Source organism: Heliangelus exortis, chromosome 2 (assembly GCF_036169615.1).
Source record: "Heliangelus exortis chromosome 2, bHelExo1.hap1, whole genome shotgun sequence".
In the NCBI taxonomy this organism is placed as follows: Eukaryota; Metazoa; Chordata; class Aves; order Apodiformes; family Trochilidae; genus Heliangelus; species Heliangelus exortis.
The window spans coordinates 104068757-104090583 of record NC_092423.1 but is presented as its reverse complement, the minus strand read 5'-3'; the positions used below and the strand labels follow the sequence as shown (position 1 = coordinate 104090583).

Here is a 21827-nt window from a genome sequence, read left to right as displayed (position 1 = left end):
GAAATAAAAGATGGGGGGGGAAAAAAATGAGAACAAACTGCTGTATTATCACAAAAAATATGCTTCCAATTTGAATACACATCTCCAAAATTAAAAAACAAAGACAAGTCAGTGGAAAAAGTTGCTTTTCAAAACTAGCAGGCCAGGACACGAATAGGCTGAGAAAAGCATATAGAAAAAGTTATAATGTATATATTTAAAAGTAAAATGCTTGTGTTGCATACTTCCTAGAAGACACATAATTATTAAAGAGAGGCTTCCCTTCTTTCAGAGTTTTAATATTACTTAGTTTTCTAAACAGAGGCAAGGTAATATGATGGGAAAGTCATTGACTACAACAATGACAAACCTGCCCTGAGTGATTAATTCCAAAATGCTGATTCTCACAGTGATTTATAGTTAAATACTTCACAGAAAAAAAAATCGGGGACACAGAAAGTTCCTGTCAAAGAACTGAAGAACTTAAGACTTAAAAGAATTGCACCAATTTACAATTTCAAACACAGGAATAATTAAGAGAAGGATTTCTAAATGTTTCATATTCATGTCAGACAGAAGTGCAATACTCAAAATATTTTTATCTCCTGTATAGCTGAAAAGTCAGATGTAGGACAACTGGTTAAGTTGCCTAAAATATCAGATTTCTGCAGTAAGATCTGCACTGAGCTTCTTTTTATTTCTTCAATCTAAGCCCTGATGCTATGACACACTAGATTCTGTGTCTAGTGGTATACAGACAGGCATTACAAGATAGGCATTTCAGCAGCCATTCTGTGATTAACCTTAATATCCTTTTTCAGGATCCTATGTTTAAAGAGATGAGACTCTGGTTGCTGATGAACCCTCAGTTTTACAACATTTTTGCCCTATTTTGAAGAGAATTAGAACTAAATCTATTAATACACTTACTTGGTATAGGGGACAGTTGTGGATCACAAGTATCTGCCACTAGTATCTCTTCTCCATGGTGACTGTTCACTTGTGTGGAAAAAAGAGGAATTTTTCCAGATTCTAGGAGAAGATGTAAAAACATTTTGACATAGTGAAATTAGGTATCCTCTTGTGATAATTTTCTATAGATACTGACAATGATTCTGATTCTAAAAGCACTTGAATTTTGATATATCAGGAGACCCAGTAGCCTAAGCACATCCGATTATTTTTATTCTGAGGTATCACTATGACAAACTAGTTACAAACTTTTCATATAAATGCCTTCTTTCACAAACAGGAGCCTAATACTGATCCATAATTACATCACTTTCTATACTAACCACATAAGAAGTATGTATTAAATCAATCTTTGACCTCTTAATATGGCAACAAAAAGAATAATCCATCCAAGGGAATAATTTTCTGCAGCAGCTAAGGTAATGAGAAGGTAAAAAGTCTGACATTTTAATCATGATGAACTTTTTGTCATGTTGTCCTTCCTGTCTCAGCACCAACAGCTTTTCATAGCCATTAACTGTGATAGGTATATACAGCATTTCCTAAAAATTTAATTTGATTTAATTTAGTAGTGATATTTTTTATTTATAAAACGGAGAGGGTAGATATGTTTAGAAAGGAGAAACTATTTACACCACTGAAATTAGACACAAAATAAAGGGTGTAAATAACCAACCCACCCTCTTCTCCCCATAGCTGTGCTATTTTTGTTCTTCTAAAGAAGCTTTTAGTCAAGACTTATGTTTAGATGTAATCATGTTATTATAACTTTTTTATTCCACAAGATAATTGAAGACACTAAGACCTGAACTGTTTATCATATTTCCTGTGTATCATTAAAACACAAATGCGGAGTCCCTTATTTCACAAAAATATTTTTTACAGTTAAAATACATTAGAGCTCTTTCTATGACATTACAGAATTAACCTTAGAAATGAAGTGTGCACAATGCTTCTGGACTTAAACACACACACCAAAATGCAAACAGCTGCTAGGACAAGGTATTTGTCAGTGCCAGTAACATTGCTTTAATTGTAATCATTGCGGAAGGTCACAGAGCATTTATTTTACTCGCCACTAGGTGGTGACATGGCTGTACGCATGAGTTAAATCCCAGCGCTACAGGGGAGAAACTGGTTGGAAAACGGTTCTATTTGCATGAGTTTCTGAGTGAAGAAGAGTAGGAGGCTGAGATAAGCTTTGAACATATCACTAATAAAACAGTTAAAGCTATTTTCCCCTGACTTGTGTATCATAGCACAAAAGGAAAAAAGCCAAACCAAAAAACCCACAAGACTTTGAGTTTTCACCCTTTGCAAGCATATTTATATATGGTATTTTTTCTTCAGTCTTTCAGCTACATTTTAAAATTAATTTTTAAAAACACACAATACTCTTACCACTGTTGCTTTCTGCAAGTTCCAAGTCTGGGTGTGTATGTTCCGTGTATCGGATATGCTTATTCTCTTTTTTTCTTCTCATCCGATTAACCAGAGAGAATGAAGAAACCATAACTGGAGAATCTGGAATGACTCCTAATTCCACTGCTTGTTGTTTTCTCTCCCTGGAGGCCAAATTAAGTGGTCAAATAAAACCCCCAAGTCAGCAAGATGAAGAGATTTCATTTCAGAAAGCAGGACAATCATTTGGTTCAAGAAAGCAACAATTCAGAAAATCCAGCCATCTCAATAACATCTCAGTGTAAAAAAGTAATGCTAGAACCCAGTTTTTAGTCACATCTAACAAAAAAATTCAGTTGCTCCATGAATCCTGGAAATGGCACACAACCCTAGCTCTTCACATCTGAAGTCATCATCAGTCTGAAGGCAGAATTCTTCCCTAGGAAAAACTATGGACTGTAGAGTTTCTACCTTGTCCTCTGCAGCATGTGCTACTTCAATGAAAGAATGCTGAAATGGATGCTCTGAGTCTCTCTCTACCTGTATGGAAGTCCCTGCATACCCCAAGGATACTGGTTTTAGACAATTTTAAATGGTAATTAACTATACTACAATAAAAACAACCACTCTCCAGACCGTTGGATGATGCCTCGTATTCACCTCACAAAGGTCTTCAGAGAGAAGCATAAAAAGTGGTGTAAACCAGGTAAAGCAAGAAATGTAAAACTTAACATGAGTAACAAAGTTTATTTTCTATCACACCGCCAGCTCTAACAGCATGTTGCAGACTTACATGTAAAAATTAACAACTATGTCCTTTCTCTCAGAAAACTATCTAGACATAACAAGAAAATAACAAAAAAGAGCATTCATTTCAGATCTTCCAACTTAAATACACTTTGATGCAGCAAAAGAAAATCACAAGGAAATCTAACTCAATCTGCTTGGTCATTTTTCTGCTGTAGCACTTTTCCTTATGACTCTCAGGAGAAAACATGGGCCAAAAATAATTTCCTAATATAAAGAGAAGGATGTATGGCTTTGATCTCCAGGAAGAAGAGGAAATATGGATGTATTTCTGCTTGCAGTAAAATGAACCACAAGACTTTATCCAAACTTAGTTAAAAACATGATGAAGAAAAGTAGAAAGTGTCCTAGCTTGAGACAATAAACATTTTTGGAGCTATGTTTTTTACCATGACTAAATAACTTTGAACACTTAGTGTGAAGTCTTGATAAATCCTATAGTGTGACTTTTGTAATTCTTCTTTTGCACATTTACAAAGAAAGCACCATAACTGGAAAACTAGACCATCCATTAAAATAGAAACAACTCAAACAGTAAAACAATGTATTCACCCATTTACTTTGCAAATTTAAGTCCTGTCCCATTCCTCCCTATTCATGAACTTTGTTCATAGATAGGCAAAACTGAGATGAGTTTCAGATGATGTTGGACTACAGCTGTAGAAGAAATAAATACTGCCTCTGCCTTGCAAAGTGCACCATATTTGAGCACATTCTGGCTACTATAACAGATTACAATTTGACAGTCAATTTGTAGCTCATTATTTTTATAGTTTTCTTTTGAAATTTACTATGCTGCCTTTTTTGTGGTCTGTTTTTTTTTAATTGTAAAATTAGAATAAATTTATTTTTCAAAATTATTGCAAGATCCTTGAACTTTCCGAATAGCTTCTAGAAACTAATTTTCTGAAGTCCTAACCTAGGAGAAAATAACTGATAAAGAGTGAATAAGAATAAAAGAGTGAGATGTAAGGCTTTTGCTATGTGCTGTAACCAGAATAATCTTGAACAATCATGAAGTGAAATTTCTGTAACAAATCGGTCTCTCTTGTTCTGATGCATACAGTTAAAAAAGCACAAGTTCTGCACAATACAAAGGTGCTAGATTTATGTTGTTATAGTGGCTATATATAGTGGCTATATCTATATAGTGACACATCTATTAAAAAAGAGGAAACTCAAATTTTAAAGACTCAAAATCTGATATTTATATTCCCAGGCACTGCTACTGAGGAATGAAGACTGGATATCTTGAACTTACTCCAACTCCTTCTGTAACTGCTGGAACTGTTCAGTTATCTTCTTATTTTCATCCTGTAAGTTGTTTTTTTCATTCACTGCAATTTATAAAAAAAAAAAGAAAAAAAAACAAAAATCAATGCATACATGTTAACACTGCATCATATCTAATTTTGTCAGTTCCTTTAAGAAACAGAATAAATCCTAAAACATAATACCATACACCCTCTATGGGTTACTGGAATTAATTTGCAAGCTAGTCATTAAAAAGATTGTAAAATGATGTGTTAGAAAAGGCAAAGGTATCACAATTACTGGATCAAAATATCTGTTCCACACAGTCATTAACCAGTGTTGTCCATGCACATACAACTGTGCTGTAAAGATGAATGAATTGCTCACCCAGCTCCAAGGACAAAACTGCTTCCTTAGGTCAAAGGCAGCCTATGAGGTATAAAGTAAGTAGAATTTGGCTTCGGCCACCCAAGCGACCAGCTGATTAGAGAATGGGGAAAAAAAACCCTAACATTTTTTAAAAAATTGTTTAATATTTTGTCTTTTTTTTTTTTTAATTTTCTTAATTTTCAACTCAATCTGCCCATACTTCAAACAAGCTTATCACATCGCCTGCAGCCTTTTCTCCATGCTGTCTCAAGCTAATGTGGTGACAGTTCCCATCTTTTTGTTCACTTTAATTTTTACTTTCTCTTTTTTTTTTTTCCATTGTATGTTTTACCTCTGGATTATTCTTGACTAACTTTTTTTGTTGGTTGCACAAAATACATTAATTGTCATATAGATCTCAAATCAAGCCCATGGAAGACTACTCTTCTGTCAGATAGCATTCAAGGAGATTTGTACCTAACAGATCTTACCTTGATTTTTAAGGCTCAGTAATTTAAAGATTGGTTGTATCCTGTTTGTTGTTAATCATTACACTCAAGAATTCATATTTGTTTTAATATCAATATCCAATATTAAAAGCCCTTGAAAAGTTGATGTATTTTATAAATAATACATAATGAAGTATTTCTATCACTTAAGCACTGAAAACCTACTTTCTGTCTGTCATTCCCCATAATTTAAATCTCACTGAATATCTGCTTGTTCTTAAGCAAGACAACTAAATGACACAAAATAATTAGTTAATGGCAATGATACCATGAACTTTAAATCCTATCTTGTATTTTTTAGCATTTTATATAATCTGTCTTTCCAAACTCTTTTAACAAAGATATTTGTTATGTGTTTCCTTACGTCACATTATGTCACTTCAAGTCCTTCATGTCACTTTATTTTTCCCTGTCCTCTATGTACAACTTCCTGATTTCAAAAAGAGCTGGCTACAAGCTGCCTGGCATGAAACAATTCTTTCGTGTCTTCAGAAGGTTAGGTAAAGGTTATGGGTTCCTCAAGTTAAAAATCTAAGACCGGCTACAGGTTGACACAAGCTGGACCCAGGGAACTTGTGCTTGAAATTGCTACTTTGTGATCATCAGTTTTTAAGTCAGAGTTTCCTTAGGAAAACTGGCATTCAATAATTCTATGCTTTAGGCATAGGAATAAACATAGCAGATATTTTATCTACTGTAAGATTTTCCACACACTTTCAATATCAGCACTTCAATCAAAGATGGTGAGTCAAATGACTAGTAATTAGCATGTTACATATTTTAAGACTGTAGAATTAAGTATTCCCTGACTGAATTAGGTCTTACTAAACACACTGCAGATAAGTTACATCAAGTTACAGGAATTCATGATGCACTAGTTTAGAAAACGGTATGTTTTGTATTCAGACTTGTGGATAAAACTCACTAAGCTCAGTAATTAGCTTAAGATTCTGCTGCCGGATATTTTCGAATTCTTGCTGCTTCTTTCTCATATGTTCTTCAGTCACAGCACAGCGATCACATAATCCTGCTCTTAATCTACAAAAAAAAAAAAAAAATCAGAGAAAAAAGGCCCTTGGTTAGGAAAATATTGCCATACTTGAAGCTGATAACCACACTTAACTTGCTTTTTGAGCAATGAAAACCAGAAACTTCCTGACAACCCTGCATAACACCACAAAGTCCTGTGGTTTTAAACGTTGCCATAGCAGTATTTTGAGATTTCTGAACAATCTAATACTACATGTGCTAATGATTGGATAGGTAGGTACTGGATACTCCTAAAGCAACACACATTACTTTATGACAGTGGAGCATGTTACACCTTTGCACTGAAAGCACTTGTGAAGTATCATATTAAGAGTAATCTCAGATATAAATTAACATTCATTATAAGATCATTCTAGCAAATACAAATACCAAATAATTTCAGTAAATTTACTACTTCAGCTAAGAAGGATATATCACTATCATTAAGCAAAATAATAAAATAGGACAAATACTCAGTTCACTCTCTAACAAATACCAGAAAAAAATGTGAAATCCTTTATCTTTACCTAAACACAATACTTGGAAATGGATCCAAAAGTCCATGTGGGGCATGGCCTTCACAGCTTCTGATGTTTTATATTAGCTTTTTAAAGCAGATGCACTACTGGAAAAGGACTTGTTTCAATCACTCCTCAATACTTGACACATTCACTCATGCAATGAAATATGTGTTCATTTCCCAGGTGGTAACTGAAGTATATTTATTTCTGCTATATAACAAAAAGCTAACAGCACTACCAGAGTGAAAATCACTCTCTATTTTGCCTGCTAAATAAGAGACCAATTGGTTGAGAGTTCTTCATTGTTGCTGCTATCACATTACATATTTATTAAAAAAAAAACCAAACCAACAAGCACCCAAACAAAACATCTAAGTTTCCAACACCACAGTTGAATATTGGAAGCACAAGCTATCTTGGTTTATGTGTATTTAAAAATCATGGAATTATAGAAAGAGTAAAATACTGAAATGCCTCTTCATATTAGCTTATCTGACTGTAATAAACATAACATTATAATCTCCTTATATTTAACCACTTTAAATATTATTTTTGTTTTCTGCAATGCAAGTACTTCATCAGCTAAGGGATTAGGATAGTCCATACACTCTGCAAGTGTCTCTCTACCTATGTGGTGTGAAAATTTATTACCTGCATGGTTACAATTCCTAATGCAGGCAATCAGAGTTGAAAGCAAAATTTGAGAATCACAGCTCTAAAACCTGAGGTAGCACAGGAGTGAGGGAAAATTTATTATGTCATGTTCTCCAGTTTACAGAAATTGTCTGAGAGCCTATGAGCACCAAATTTAACGCATGCTTCCCCAAAAAGATATAATTTTTAAAAGATGAAAAAAATGCACTGTAATTTCATGTCTATTGGTTTTGTTTTGCTACAGCAAATTAAGCAGGGATAAGGGAAAGGCAGAATGGGTTAAAAGGCAATCAAAATTTTAAAGTCCAAAAGAAGGTAAAAGACAGAACCAGTGATAAAATTCAGGAAAAATAGACATCTGGTAAAAGAGATATCCCCTCCCAGAGCTGAAATATTTCCTAGGGAATTATTTAATGAGTTTCAAAGTGTATTATAAAGTTTGTGCCTGAGTTTTCTGCTTGTATAACATCTCAATTGACATCAAGTTTACTTCTACAAAAATTAATAGAAAAGCATGTGCTTTAAAATGGCTGTTTGTCTCTCAAGCTGATCTGTTTAACTTCTATTTATCTTAACTGATGAAAGCGAGCTAAAAACTTCAAAAATAACAAAAAAATTCAATCAGAAGAATCCAAGTTCTGCACTTTTCTTTAAAATGCACTATTTGGATTGTATTAGAAAAGGACTCATTTGCTAAAAAAAAAACCAAACAAAAAAACAACCAAACAAAACCAACTTGCAAAGTATCCTGAGCTCCTCTGTAAGATGATCAAAACACAACAAAACAAAACCAAAAGACATTATTTCACCTGTCTTCTAAAACCTTGATAGTGTCATGAAGAGCTTTTTGCTGTTCCCTGAGCTGTTGGTTCTTGGTATAAAACTCTTCGAGCCTCTCTGCATCCCTAAAATCAAAAAGAAAAAAAAAATTAGTTCTAGCTTTAAATCACAGCTATTAGTTTTTTGAAACATATTTCCCTCTGGCATGTTTCTTTCATATTCTTGGGAAATGTGATTATCATCAGCACAAATATTAAGCTGAAAACAACCGAAGCAAGTGTTTCTGATGAATGGTAATTTAGAAATGTCTGAGTTAGGAAAGGAGCAAGATAGTTTCTAATTCATACTGCTGTTGAGCTTCTGTTGATAAATCTGATTTTTGCTCAGGACAAAAATTAGAGTTGATGACAGTAAAGGCATAAAAGCTAATAGTACTCAAGCAACAATTTCAGGGAACACAAGCTCAAGGGATTCTCTCATCTTATTGTGTAGCTGAGCTGTTGGGAACCTAATTGGGGGTCTTTCACAATCAAGTCATTTTGGTGTTGCCAAGGCTATTTAATCAACAAAGAACATTTCCTGCTCAAAAGAGACAAGGAAAAGCAGTAATATTAACTTCATGGTTCTAGCTCTCTTCACTTTTATTATCAGATCACAACACCTCTTCAAGCTGCAAAGATATAAGCAACAAGCACACAATTTTTTTTCTACAATGAAATTAACTTTCAATAAAAGCTAAGCAGCTAAATTGATATAACAAGACAAAGACTAATTTCTGAAAATTCATTCCCAGCTCTTCTTTTTACCATGGAATCCTTTGCATATCCCATGGAAGCAGGTGTTTGATTTCTGTGTGCTTGAAATGGATTATTTGAGGAAGCCATGACACTGAGTCACAAAAGGCTGCTAAGCACACACATAGCAGGACATATTTGCTCACTTGTTCTTGATTCAATTCTTTTACACAGACATACTTTTAAATTAGCACTATCCCTTTAAGATGCATTAGTCAAACACATTTTCATATTGCTGGCATTAGAGTAATACAGCAAATTAACAGTCATGGGACATAAAATCAATTAGATAGCTGGAAGCTTCTGCAGTGTACAATCACAGACATATTTTATTGATTCTGAAATTTAAGCAAACAACATGAGGGACCATTTAAGACTTGTACTTTGGGAGGGCAGTGTGCTCAAGTTCTGTAACCCAAGTTCATTCACTAGGTAGAGCCAGGCAGAATTTGAAATCTGACAAAAGCAGCCTGTAACTTCCTGATGTTTATGGTTTGTTTGTTTATGTAACTTACAGAAGGCCTCAGAAAGCCTATAATATAAAATATTTAAATTTTGTCTCAAGCTACCTTCAAATCATTCTATTTTTTTAGGATTCCAGTGCACCTGAGATAAACATGACATTTATGAAGGCACTCTGCATAATGAATGGTCTCTAACCCAGTATTTACAAGTCATTAGCTCCAATGCTGGAGTGGGGTACAAAATAAGGCACTCATTGTCAGCTGGATACCAAGTCTGAAACACTAAACCTCAGGTATTCAGATGCACTGAAGAGAACAAGACCTCCTATGCAAGAGTACTGTATCTACAATGTGGTAATTGTAGAAAGATTCCAACAGACAATAATTAAACCATTCTTTATGTGTCCAGTCACATCACTGATAATATTTATGATCTAGAAAATTAACTAATCAATTTAAGATTTCAGAAGGTGGAAGCAACTCATGATACACGACATTAGCAACAACCACAAAAGATAATTTCATCCTTTTAGATTTAAAAACGAATTAACTACTTAATTTACTAATTATACATAAGAAATAACAAGATGATAAACTTATTTTTTTCAAAGAAAGTAAGTGTAGCCTCTAAGGATAAAACATGGCTCCAAATAGTCAGCCACAGAGTCAGTCCTGACTGGAAACCCTGCTGCAGGTTTGGTGAATTGCACCTCCTCAGCAAGCATGAGAGCAATACCTGGTGGACAAGAGTAAAATCTACAGCATTCACAGGTGAGGTCTGTATGAAAGCAGCTGAAAAGGGAGAAAACACAACACTGCACAGGCTCAAAGTGCTACTGGGGTTATCCAATGCCAGTAGATGGGTGATATTTAGCTGAAATAAGCTAAACACAGTCTCAGAGGAAGTTTGAGCACAGGATAAACAAAATTGAACAAGGTATCTAGGAAAAAGAGCAACACAGATATTACACAACTGTAGGCAATTTATTCCAAATGCCTAGTGAAAAGAAACAAGAAAAGTTTTCCATGAAGTGAGACACAGCTATAATTACAGAAGTTACAATAAAAGTAAACAGCAAGTATGTACTGTGGTACAATCAAATTATACTAGAAAAGCCAGAATGACAAGATGTATTTACACACTTCGTGTTACAGTAAAAAGATGGATTCCACTAGAGGGATTTTTGTCCTATGGAATGACTCCTTTGCTTCCCTCCCAGCCAGAAATCTCATCACATTGGACACTTTAGACAAGATCTATGAAAAATGCTGGATATTTGCTTGAGTTACTATTGTACAAAAACCCCTGCAACACACGATGACCATATTTTCCTAGACTGAGGGAGAAATATTTCCTGCTTATACAGTTTGAAAAATGTAGCTAAAAAAAGAAAAAAGACAACAAAAAAACCCCTTATAGGAATTAATAAGAAATCTGACTAGAAGATGATAGACACATAAATTCTGAGAAAAAGACAATCTACACTTTGAGAGCACTGTGGCTGCAATTTAAAACTATGACTGTGTATCCGTGACTTCAAATGGCAATGCTGGGAATATAATATGGGGTATTTTTGCTAATTTTAAGAAGAGTCTAATTTCTTCAACATATCTAATATAACTATGTTGTTTTCCAAAGTGGAAAATACTCTTACACAGTGTTTTATAAAGTGCAACTCACAAGGCAAGGTCATATATAATATTACCATAACATGAGCACAATTAAACCTGAAGTCAAAATTTTGAATAAAGAATACATTAGCATATCCCTTACCATTTAATTAAACACAGCTTTCATCAGTAGAAGGAAAATAAAAGCTGATTAATACTGTAAACACATATTGTGATTCGACTGCACATGTAAATGTTGTAGTTCTGATTTTTTTCCCCAAATTGTTTCTGATTAACAAAACTAAAAATTAGTAGAAATAATGACTGCAGAAGAAGTTTCATATGTTTTAAAAAATAAGAATTGAGTGAAAAATAGCAAGATATTACCAGAATCTTTATTGAATGACTGAAAGCTGACTTAAAGGCACAACACCAGGTACAAAGGCATACATTTAGCAAAAACAGAACTCTACAAAAAGTTGGCTTGTTGTCTTGTCACTTCTCTTTCACAGATTTTACCTTAATTTTTAATATCTCCCTCATTATTTTTTATATTAGGAGTGTCAACATCTTGATAGGCATCCTAGAAATACCATAGATAAGAAAAACTCAGAAGTGTTCTGGTTATGCATCCTAGTAAGAGTTACATATATCTTTCAAATATTTCTGTTGTATTATTAAAGTGAGCCTAGATTTGTACACATCTGAAGGAGGAATCCATGAAACCTCAATTGATCTTACAAGAATTAGAGCACATTACTGGTACTCAGACTCTCTTTTAATAAAAGAGATCATTAGGATGAATACTTACAAGCATCTTTCCTTTTTCAACTTAGATATTTTCAGCTGTAAGCCTGAAAAGTGGAAAGAAGAAAATATATGTTATAAAACTCTGACTAAAAAAAAAACAAAACAAAAAAAAAAGAAATTATAAATTAACTCTTGTTTTGCCAGTCTCTTATGCAAAAGAGAGAGAAAATGGACTTCTTGGGTATGTTCTACAGGATCTTGGAAACAAATGCAGCTAATATGATCTCTAGAAATAGTGACTTCATAAACAAACATATAAATTCCCTCTTCAACAGGTAGAAAAATGCTTTTGCAAAAATATCACACATAAATACCAAGCACTGTCAATACATTTTCAATGACTATATCTATGTAAGTCACAAATACAACCAATGCTCTCAGCAGGTGCAGCCAGCTGACAGCTCAGGGGCCAGACAGCAGCTCAGCTGATCTTGCAAGGTTTTGGGTGCTTGTGTATGTGCATAGGGCAGGAGGATAAAGGTACATCAAGTACAGCACATCTTGACAAGTGGGATGCAATGCTATGGAAACTGATATGATACTAGCCATGGAGAAGCTGGCCACTCCTATTGTAAATAAAGGTCAGAAAAACCAGACTCCTACAGCATGACATTTTCCTAAGTACAACTCAATAGAAATTTTTGTATGGCATCAGAAAGTACTGTAACAATTCTTTTCTGGTGCCAAATTTTCTTTTAAATACAAAAAGTTCTGAGCAACTTCAAGTTGAACACAAGGTGTCTTGTGAGCTTTCTTGCAAAATTCTTGGTCATTTAGGATAACAGGATAGACTTATGAAACCAGAACATTTTTAAGAAAACTTCATACAATTTTGAATTTAAATGAAAACAGCTGATACTACATCCTGCTATAGAAAATGTAGGGTAAAAAGAGCAAACAGATTTCTTTTTCCTCTCCCCTAGCACACTCAACAGGGAACAGCTCGAAGGGGAAAACTACTTTCTTGAGAAGGTTTGCTCTTCAGGCCATTTACAATGTAGGAGTCAGGCCAGCCAGAGCCTCAGTGACCCCATGCCAGACTGCTACCAGGTGCCAGTGAGACCATGAGGGAAAAATGCACAGAGATTATTTAAAAAAAATAATAAAAAAAAAAAGTTCTTAGTAAATATAGCAATATTTCTGTTACCTCTAAGTGTTCAGCACCTGTGAGATGTTATGTTCTATCATGCAGATCAGCATAGAAAGAGGGTTTATTTTTTTAAGTAGTTGCTACTCATCAAGTCAATTAGGCATCTGCAATTAGAACCCCTATAAAGTGTGCTTTAATGCTGCTCCACACCCATCGGAAGGAATGAAGCTGCACAACAATGCATCTCCTGTATGAACAGGTAGTCTGTTCAGCAACTATTTAGGATTGTAACATTGGCAACCTGAGCCACAAGCTGAAGAGGCAGTGCTCAAAAGGCCCAGTACTGTGCTACAGGTAACACTATCTCCCCTCTCACCTGAATTCAGGAGGAACCCAACTAGTTACTTAAAGGTTGCTTTTTTTTCTTAATTCAAATGACTGCAATGAGAAGGCAGGAAACCGGTTTCTTGCATTTACCCAAGAGCATTGAATTACTGCATTGAGTGTAATCTCTTCCTTTTGCTTTTCCAGAGCACTGGAAAGGTTTAATCATACTTTCTTTTTCTTTCCCAAATTTCCTCACTTAGTGCTTCAGTGAGCACACAGGCATATGTGGAACTATGTACATTGACCATTCAATTTTACCTCCCCCACAATGTTTCTATGGAACAGGCAAACCACAGACTATATAAATCTACACTACCCAAAGCTCTTCAGTGTGTTAGTGAATGACTCTAACTGTCCCCACTGAAGTGATGAAGACTTCCTTTAAACTATCATGAGGCAGCCTAATTAAAAGCATAACATTATCTCATGAAACTTGCAACTTGATTAGGCTATGTAGCTGTAATACTTTAATTAATGACAATGTCATTAATGCAATGTATTAATGACAATGACATCTGTTCTGATGAATGTTCAAATGCTTTAAATGCACTTTCTTAAAACCGACAGTGCCTGGAAAGACTGCAGAATCTTTGTTGCTGAAGTTTTCTCTGAACGGGTTGGACAAGCTTCTGTCAGCAATGACACAAACATTAATTCTACCTTAAGGGTAGGACTAGAGGTAAAGGACTAAAAGGTAGGACTAGATGACCTCCTAAGATCCCTTCCAGCCCTGTTTTCTGTAATTATGTGCTTTTCAGGAGCTTCTAGTGATTTCCTTTCCTACAGCAATCTAGCAATGAGATTTCTTTCCTCATTCTTGTCTCCACATCTATGACTACAGTTTGCATTTCATCAGCAAGTAACCATGTAATTATTTTGAGCTAGATGCAAGTATTAAGACTTGCAGAAATTAGTCACTTCATAAACTGCATTATTAAATTCCTTTCTGATTTGTGAGAACTGTGCAAAAAACCCATGTATTCTATGGGTAGGAAATAAAAGTAAGTATAGTTTTCATGACCATTATTCTGAGTTGATGAGCACTTCTGAATTCTGTGAAAAGCCAACTGACATTGACCATGCTCAACTTCTTTGAAAACTGGGTTGTAGGAGTCTGACCCACTGTCACATAATGACTTTGAGAGAAAATGGGACTATTTTGTCAGAACATTTGTACTTTTTTTACAAGGGATCAGATTAAAAGAAGAAGAAGCTGGTTTTATTTAGCTAACATGTTGGAAGAATACATCCTTTTCAATATAGTAATACAAAAATTCATGTATGAGTTTGAAGTATTCTCTAGTGTATATTTTATAAATATATAAATATTATAACATGTATAATAAGCCTGACCATTTCAAGCTCATGTCATAAAACCTACTTTTTATGGACTTGTAATAAATAATAAGAATTCCACCATTACAGTCTTCAGTACAATGTGCACCGTACACTGAAAAAGCTTTTCCTCCAGCTACTAACTTTTCCTTAATCCACCCTCCACCATCTTTAAATAATTTTTTGCTGACATTTAGATTGGAAACTCATGAGTCAATTTTAATTCTTATTTATAGACTGCAGAAACAAGCAAAGTCCAGGCAAGTCTGTGTTTGATGTTTCTAAAATATCTTCCAGTACCATTTTCTATAGGAGGATCCCCACCTTTTGAAAAAATTAACTATCCTTCAGGCATGTCTTTGATGTTATCATGGAAGACCTAATTTTACCTAACACGGTGTAGGACATACTGACAAAGGGCTAGGCATGAAAAAGACTGCCTAGTGGCAAAATTATCTGGCCACACCCAGCGTGCATTTTAAAGACTATCTTCACTTGCATAAAGAAAACCAAAACTTTAAAGTCACGTGCTGCACATCCCAAGAAACTAGAGAAGGGGTCACTTAGCATTATCCTCAACATTAGAGCTTGTTGTTTGTTCAGTTTTTGTTGTTCAGACATGCCATAGACTGCCAGATCCCAGTCTGCAAGTACTTCCGCATTTATCTGCAGTTGACATCATACCCACTCTGAAAAGAACCACCAAGAATTTAAAACAAAAAAAAAAGCCCAAAAATTAAAAGGAAAAAGTCATAAAAAATAATTAAGATATTTTTTGTATTTTGGGACACAACATATGAATTATATTTTATATGGTTACACATAAATTTTTTTTAATGTAACAAAATGCTACTATCTGGTACATCTTTCTTTTCACTTGCCAAACTGATGCAAGTTTTTTTTGTTTGGATGTTTGTTTTTTCTAAATTACTAACACAAAGTATCAAGCCCAAGTGTTGCAAATTGTTGAGTCAAGACTTTCAGTGGCAGGTATGAGACATCCATCCTTTCTAAAACAACCCCCTACAGTTTCTGAAATAAAGGAGTGATGATATAACTAGACATAAATGGACAGCCTGCAATTGTTATGAGGCTGGGGAAAATGACCAAGGTCATTGGAATGGTCCGGCTACAAGATCTACTTCCACGACTAAAGCTCTTAACTCACAAAAACTCACCTGCTTTTATTCCATCCCAATATAAACACCATCTCATGCATAAGGATATGCTTGTTGGAAGACTCAGTCAAACACCCTGCTAACTCCATTCAGAAGAATGGGTTGTGTGACTTAAGACTAGCAGAACAAAACCTTAGCTTCGTATGAAGTATGGTTGGATATGGATGATCTTTAAGATCCCTTCCAATCCCAGACATTCTGTGATTTTTAGCAAAACATTTAATCAAAACTACTCTTAAAACAATATTATAATAAGAATATATATAGTGCAATAGTTCGTTTTTACTTTGAGTGTTATTACTTTCCTGCACTAGTAAAAATGAACAGACACTAAGTCAATTGATAGTGAAATTAATATCACATCACAAACTATAATATAAGAATAAACAACTCTGTTGAGAAAATTTAGAACACTAAAAAGTGAAAAAAAAACTTTTCACTTCAGTAATATTAATCTGTAGCGTTTTGCACAAGTTAGGGGAAATGAAAAATGTAAACCATTTTAAAATATCAGAAGTGACTAAGTCCAATGGCAAAGAGAAAGAAAGAAGAAAAAAATTCTGTTGAAGGACTTGATTTGGAAACTTTGAATCATGGTCTATTAAAGGTTCAGTAACATTTACATATACAAAGATCTAATGTAACATTGTGTTAATTTTTCTTCACTAACTTGGTAAATCATTTTTACTTGTTGACAGTTTAAAACTAAACCTGTTAGGTCAGGTTTATGTGGTCAATCTGTAAGGATCATTTGTAAATGTACAGCCCAACTTTCCACATAATAAGAGACATTAAAAACCTACTTAGTTCTAAAAACTAAAAAACTAAAAAACTACTTAGTTCCATGAAGACGGAGTAGTATTCTTGTTCAAAGTTTTCCTGTGATAACAACCTTCTGTGCACCCAAACATTAACAGTTTACCTTGTACTTCTTTATCATGACATTCTTTCAGTCTGGACCACAATTCCTTGAAGAAATCCCCTGTAGGTTCTGCAGAACTAGGGCTCCCACAGCCTCCTCCAGATGCATTCATCCTGCTTTTCTCTGCTCCCAATTTCTTTTACGTGTTTGCAGAACAGGCTCTCTCCCACTTTAGGTTTTAAATTACATAGTTATGAAGCAGTTTTTGAAGACAAGTGTATGCCTGTAATGACAGATGGACAACACTTAATGTTTGCATTTATCAGAGTATAACTTTCAGCCATGGATCGAATACAAAGCTCACTGCCTATCCTTGTCAAACTGTACTTACATACTGACAGTCACCCTGAAAGTGTGGAACGTGCTAAGTATTTTGCTACAAGTAATTATAAACTAATAGAATTAAACAACACCACCCCTTAAAAAGTTACCAACTTAAAATAGATTAAGATGCTTGGTAGTCTCTACTCTATTCCTATGTGAAGCTACAGTTAAAAAGAATTCCTGTTTCCCAAAAGTAAATTAAGCTTCCAAAATCTGGCTGTCAGCAAAAACATTTGTCAAAAGCTTTGTCAGAGGTGTACTTGTGTATGTATAACCTTTACATAAACATGGTTTCAAATGACATCTCTGTGCAAAGAAAAGCTCACATCCCCTTGAAGTCTTCATGATTCAACATGGAAATGTTTCACTCTCCCTGACATTAATCTCAAAATTTAGAAATCTCCAGAACATCAGTATCTGAAGAGAACTATTTAGTCAGTGTAGCCAGACTGCCTACACCACTCAGAACAATCTTACCCATAATCCTTCTTTGTTTTGAAGATTTTCTTAGCAAGATTTACCTCAGGTAAACTACATTGAAGCGTGGTACTCAGGACTGGGTCTGAGCCAAAGTAAGATTTAATTCCATTGGCCCTGGGTGTCCAATATTGAAATACTCATGTAATCTCAGTTCTTCAGCTTTCCATGTGAGATCCTGGGTATTCTAAGTTTTTGCCATTTTCATGCAGTGTTAAACCAACACTGTACAACAAGGACTTTGTCATTACCCTGTGGACAAAGCTATTTCTATTACTGTGTCACACACATTACAATAAGCAAAAAATATACCTGAGGTATTTTATGCTATTCCTAAAGAAGCAACCTAAGCAACAACATCACAATGTCTATGTAGGCAAAAAGAAGGAGCAATTGGCTCTCAAATTCTTGAGGCACAAATTACAGTTGTAGTTCAGAAGATATAAGGTCTACAGATAGACAAGAAGCAATATTTCTTATCTTGAGAGCCTTCAAGCAACTTAGAATATCTGAATACAGATACTGGTTTAGCTGGTCCCCTAGATTCACCATGACAGATTGTTCAGTCCAGTGGTCAGTAACCTTGTAAAGGGCCTGGAGGCCTGAGTTCCAGTCTCCATTCTCTTATTTCTGTGCACAGTCTCAAGCAAGTCACTTTTCTTTCAGTCTGGATGTCTTTCAAATGAAATAAAAATAACAGTAACTGGAACAAAGAATGAATCTCAACAACACAAGAACACTTGGACTGTATGTATTTTATAGTATTAGGATACTGAAACACAACAGAGCTGACAGAACCCTCAGCAACCATTAGGTAGCTCCACATTTGCTTTACCATGCTTTGTCTGTAGAAGATTCAGCATTCAATTAAGTACTTGGTTTCAAGTTGGCTAATGTCTTTTTAATGTTTGTCAGTGCTCTCTGCCAGTGCTGATGAAGGCAAACATAGGAAGGCAATCATTTATGTCACTGTGCAACGTGCTACAATGCTGGAGGGAGCTGCCAGTTGGAAGAGGAGGGAAATAGAAATGTTTAGGTTGTTCTGTGAAAGGGTTAGTCAGGACGATGGGAGCAAACCTCTGTCTGAGAGCAGCTCTGCTCCCTGCCTGTGTACAGCAGCAGGACATAAGAGAAACCAAAATCACCTTTTCAAATTAGCAATAGCTATAATTCTTCAGCAGAAGTTGAAGAGTAATCTGCTTGCATCTTTGCAGCCGAAACATTCCACTTTGTGTGCAGTTGCATTAAGACATCTCACAATGCTTCTTTGTGGAACCAGCTGCCTAATGACAGTAGGAAGGTCTTTTCTTTGACTGTCTTTAACTACAGTTATCTCAGGAATCATCTTTTTCTCCATCAAGTGCTATGGCAGTGCAAGCAACAAACTTGCTCTTACCATCATAGATTCGAGTATGTCAGAGGAATCTTTTTCAAGAAAGGGCATCTGACTCTAAAACTAGTAAAGACTGTTCCTAGTGGTTTTGTTTTGATTCTTTTCTTTTTTTCCCTCAAAGATGACTGTAAGAAAAAAATTCACAGAACTTGCTCAGAGTTTCTGCAAATTATAAGTTCATCAACTGAATACAAACAGGGAAAGAAGAGAGTTCTCCCAAGCTGCACCTGCTTCAAGATCTCATAATGATACATTTCTTCCTACAGGTGTTCAACCTGCCTTCAAATAGTGGGGCCCCAACAAGTGTTCAAGTTAGAGCCCTTGACAGGTCTGGGCAGTTGCACAGGTGTAGAGGGCGTCCAGTGATGCCATCTTCTTCTCTTATTCTCTAGTCCTCAGAAAGGACTTTCCAGTCCTTAGGGGGAAAAGTAAAACCTGAGCTGGATGTATACAGACACATGCAGGCAGGGAAAGAGCAGAAAGCTGTCCTGAGGGCCCTTCTCCCAAATATCCTGCTGCCGTACACAGGCAGGGAGCAAGGGCTGCTCTTTCCGACCGAAGCTTTCACAGAACAACCTAAACATTTCTATTCCTCCTCATCTCCCCACCACCAGCTCCCTCCGGCATCCTGAGGGCTTTGCACAGCTACACAAACGATTGCCTTTTACACACCCCTTCGTGAGCACCGATAAAGCGCCAATAAAGCACAGATAAAGCGCCGAAGCTGCTTATCTGCTTTTATACTCATCTGACAGGAACACACTCACTTTTCTGATTCTGGAAAGCAGAGAAGCGTCTTAACCCTTACCAAACAACAACAACACCCCCACAGCTGCTCCTACAAACTCAGCTCTCCTCTACTTCCCAGCGCTGGCTGTAGGGGGGTCGGGGAGGGAGGTTGTGTTTGGTTTCCTTTCCCTTTGCACAAACACCGCACAGAAAACTCACTGATGCTCTGAGAAATCCCGGCCAGACGGAAGCAGGCACCGGCGCCTCAGCCTTCCCAGCTTCCCGCCAGACTCATGTCACGCCCAGGACACCGCACGGCAGAGGAGGGGTCAGGCACGTCCCGCACGCCCCCTTCTCCCCACTGGGCAGCCATGCCGGCCAAAGCCTCCGAAACGGACCGAGCGGGGCGGGGGTTACCCGGCGGAAGGAGAACTCAAACTTTGCAGCGTGCCCCCGCGGAAAACCAACGGAACCGGGATCCGGGGGAGGTTGTGGGAGGAGAGGAGGGGTAAGGCCCCGCTCACAACGCGGAGTTATCGCGGTGCCCGTCCCCGGAGGAGCGAGGAGAGGCGGGCAAGCTGCCGGTACCAGGCAGCGGCGGTGCCGGTGAGGAGAGAGCGCGCGCGCGCGCCGTTACCTGGTTGGCTGCGCGCGAAACGGCGCGAAAAAGGAATCGCCGGGAGACAGCGCCGGGATCGGCGGAGGAAGGAGGCGGGGCTCGCTCGCGACTCTCGCGAGGCTTCTGCCCTACTCTCGCGAGAGCGGGGCTGTGAGAGTCCAGCGATCCGGGTCGGCTCCTCTCCCTCTCTCCCCCTCCTCTCCCTCTCTCCCCCTCTTCTCCCTCTCTCCCCCTCCTCCCCTCCCTCCCTCCCTCCCTCCCTCCCTCTCTCCCTCTTTCCCTCTTTCCCTCTCTCCCTCTCCCCCTCTCCTTTTCCTTCTCCTTCTTCTCCTTCTCCCTCTCTTCCTCTCCTCTCCTCTCCTCTCCTCTCCTCTCCTCTCCTCTCCTCTCCTCTCCTCTCCTCTCCTCTCCTCTCCTCTCCTCTCCTCTCCTCTCCTCTCCTCTCCTCTCCTCTCCTCTCCTCTCCTCTCCTCTCCTCTCTCCTCAGGGCTGCCCCTGAGGTTGGCAGTGTCCCCGCCATTTCACACTGCCTCTGACGGGTGTTGTCTCAGCTCTCTCTTCCTCTGCCTGTGTCTGGCCTGACCCTTGGTATCTCCCCAGATGGCAGCCAAGGGCACCGAGGAGCCAAGGCCTTGGCGGGTGGCCAGGATTAAGCATGGCAGGAGGTGTAAAACACTATGGAAAAGCAAAGGGGGTGTGAGAGATACTCGAGGCATACTCCTGTGGCAGAAGGAGCCTGTCTGATAATCAGGATATGCTTCCCGGTCTTTACCTTTTCCACAGGACTGTACAGCTCATTGCTGGGGTGTGCACACACAGGATGTATTTCCAAATGCTTCCCCACCTTCTTGATCTTCAGAGATTCCATGAGTTTGTCATCTTGGCATACAGAACAGTTTAGAGCATATTTGATCTTTTATGTGAGTATGAAACCTGATTGACTCATATAATTAGTATAGCATAAAGCAGCAGAATTTCCGTGTCGCTTTTGAGATCTTTACCAATGTCATTTTTTTACATGAGTTACAGATAAATTTTCTTTCATTCACTGGGACCAACCCTGCTGTCTGCCATGAGGTGAACATCTTGATTTTTAGTTTCTAGTTCTTATTAGTGAAATAGACACAGCTTTTCACTCTTCTGCATTCACATGATCCCACTGGAAAATTTTGGTATGTACAGAAACACTTGCAGAGGTAGCTTAGTGGCACGTTTAGGTGACACAGTGGTCATCAGTTTGCAGTGGCCTGTGCTGCAAACACATCTTTCTAGATCATCAATAGGGGAATGAAATAAAGGATATTTAGTATTTTTTAGCTGTTCTATCCTACTCTTTTTACTTCTCCAGAAAGTATCATAAATAATGAGCTACTACGTAAACTGGATCTGAAATACTATTTTAACATTTCTGAGGTATTT

General features: G+C 37.1%; 1 protein-coding gene across 3 annotated transcripts in view; it reads right to left on the bottom strand.

Annotated features, from left to right (window-relative positions):
- RBBP8 (RB binding protein 8, endonuclease) overlaps positions 1 to 21269 on the bottom strand; it is a 35359-nt gene extending 14090 nt beyond the window's left edge. The window contains exons 1-8 of one of the 3 annotated variants that reach the window (XM_071737304.1): positions 21181 to 21269; positions 16867 to 17089; positions 11956 to 11998; positions 8305 to 8400; positions 6217 to 6329; positions 4421 to 4496; positions 2353 to 2516; positions 910 to 1011 (exon numbers count right to left, since the gene is read on the bottom strand). In XM_071737304.1, coding sequence (XP_071593405.1) covers positions 910 to 1011; positions 2353 to 2516; positions 4421 to 4496; positions 6217 to 6329; positions 8305 to 8400; positions 11956 to 11998; positions 16867 to 16978 — 706 coding nt within the window. In that variant the 5' untranslated portion in view covers positions 16979 to 17089; positions 21181 to 21269. Of the gene's footprint in view, positions 1 to 909; positions 1012 to 2352; positions 2517 to 4420; positions 4497 to 6216; positions 6330 to 8304; positions 8401 to 11955; positions 11999 to 16866; positions 17090 to 20008; positions 20398 to 20426; positions 20513 to 21180 lie in introns of those variants that run through there. The other 2 variants (XM_071737305.1, XM_071737303.1) reach the window with 2 other exon arrangements.
- Between the last annotated feature and the right edge of the window lie 558 nt (positions 21270 to 21827).